We start from the raw sequence: 1,286 nt of genomic DNA, 5'->3' as shown, positions 1-1,286 counted from the left end.
ACCCGAGATGATCAGTAAATAGGCCTAGCAGCCTTGCATTGTAACCAATGTAAACTACCGCTCGCTCAGCGAGCCAATCACAATCCAACATTTTTAGGGTCCACCTAGACACCATGACTACGTAGACCCCAATCGGGGAGTACGTAGACACTTCCATTTAGGAAACGAAACTGTGTGTTGAAACGTAGACATTATTTCCACAGGCGCAAGAATGACGTGAGGCGTACTCAGATGATCTGGTCTAAGACCTTCACGACGCCTGGCGAGAGACTTCTTCTCAGCGCATGGGACAACAACCCGGTCAGGGGGCGGAGCTATGGCATGTACTCAGCTCACGTGGGCGGGGCTAGGACGAAAGGGACGCCCAAGGGCAAGCCACGCCTCACCCGGAGCGAGCCACCAATGAGCGGGGTACATCAGGGCGGTCTCACACCGAGCACTATCAGTCCAGGGAGGAGAGAAGGCGTTACCCCGGATGTCACAGCCACGTCAGAGTACGGCGTTCCTCATAACACGACCCCTGAACCCGACGCGAGGCTGTCTGGTGCAGTCGTGGGGCGGGGCAAAGTGGGTGGTTCTAAGACTGTCAGAGGTTTTCTTTTAGACACTTGCGGGGAAAACGACTCTCGCGTCAGCACGTACACGACCAGGTATTTCAAGAAGACGGACGAGAAAGGCGAGGAAACGATTTACACCAAAGTCTCGTGGGGACCCGAGCAGCTGCCACAGCTGAGCGCTCGCCATAAAGTAGCCTCTATGCTCAACAACTCACAGTTAAACATCGAGCCACAAGCCCCGACCACAACACCGCCCCGAGGGCTGGACACAGATGGTGAGAACCACCTCAACCGCGAAGACACAACACAAAACACCGATGCAGCAGTTCGCGAAGACACAGACAAGCAGAACGCACTGCAGGAGGCCACGCCCCGGAACACCCCCTCAGCCAATCAGGAAATAGAAGACGAAATAGCGAGTGTGGGTCCTACTTCAGGTCGTCAAGGATTGTAAAAACTACTCCAGAGCAGAAAACCTCTCTTCAAATCTGTTTCCAAATCTAGATTGGCATGAGAGGCCACAAACTTCTTTACGTCATCCCGATTGGAGACAGAAGTTAATGTGGAAAGCCATTCTTTCACATGACTTTATTTGCATTGAAAGCGGTGTCTGAAATCAAAACATTAGTGAAGACGACTGCTGTAATTTTCGCTGTCGGATCTCGGACATTCAGTTGTGATCACTCTTTATTTATACTAACTTTTTTGTTTGTCGGTTGTTGTTTTTGT

At 51.5% G+C, this 1,286-nt stretch overlaps 1 protein-coding gene across 1 annotated transcript in view; it reads left to right on the top strand.

Moving 5' to 3' along the window:
- The window catches only part of LOC101861578, a gene marked incomplete at its 5' end in the record, with an annotated part of 5,643 nt that extends 4,364 nt beyond the window's left edge, over nucleotides 1-1,279 (top strand). The window contains one exon of the mRNA XM_005096573.3: nucleotides 204-1,279. Within this exon, the coding sequence (XP_005096630.3) occupies nucleotides 204-1,011 (808 nt within the window). The remainder of the gene's footprint in view (nucleotides 1-203) is intronic.
- Nucleotides 1,280-1,286: the final 7 nt, after the last annotated feature.

This window comes from Aplysia californica, unplaced genomic scaffold (genome assembly GCF_000002075.1).
Source record: "Aplysia californica isolate F4 #8 unplaced genomic scaffold, AplCal3.0 scaffold00132, whole genome shotgun sequence".
Lineage (NCBI taxonomy): Eukaryota > Metazoa > Mollusca > Gastropoda > Aplysiida > Aplysiidae > Aplysia > Aplysia californica.
Note: the sequence above shows the minus strand (reverse complement) of the source record. Positions and strands in the feature narration are given on the sequence as shown.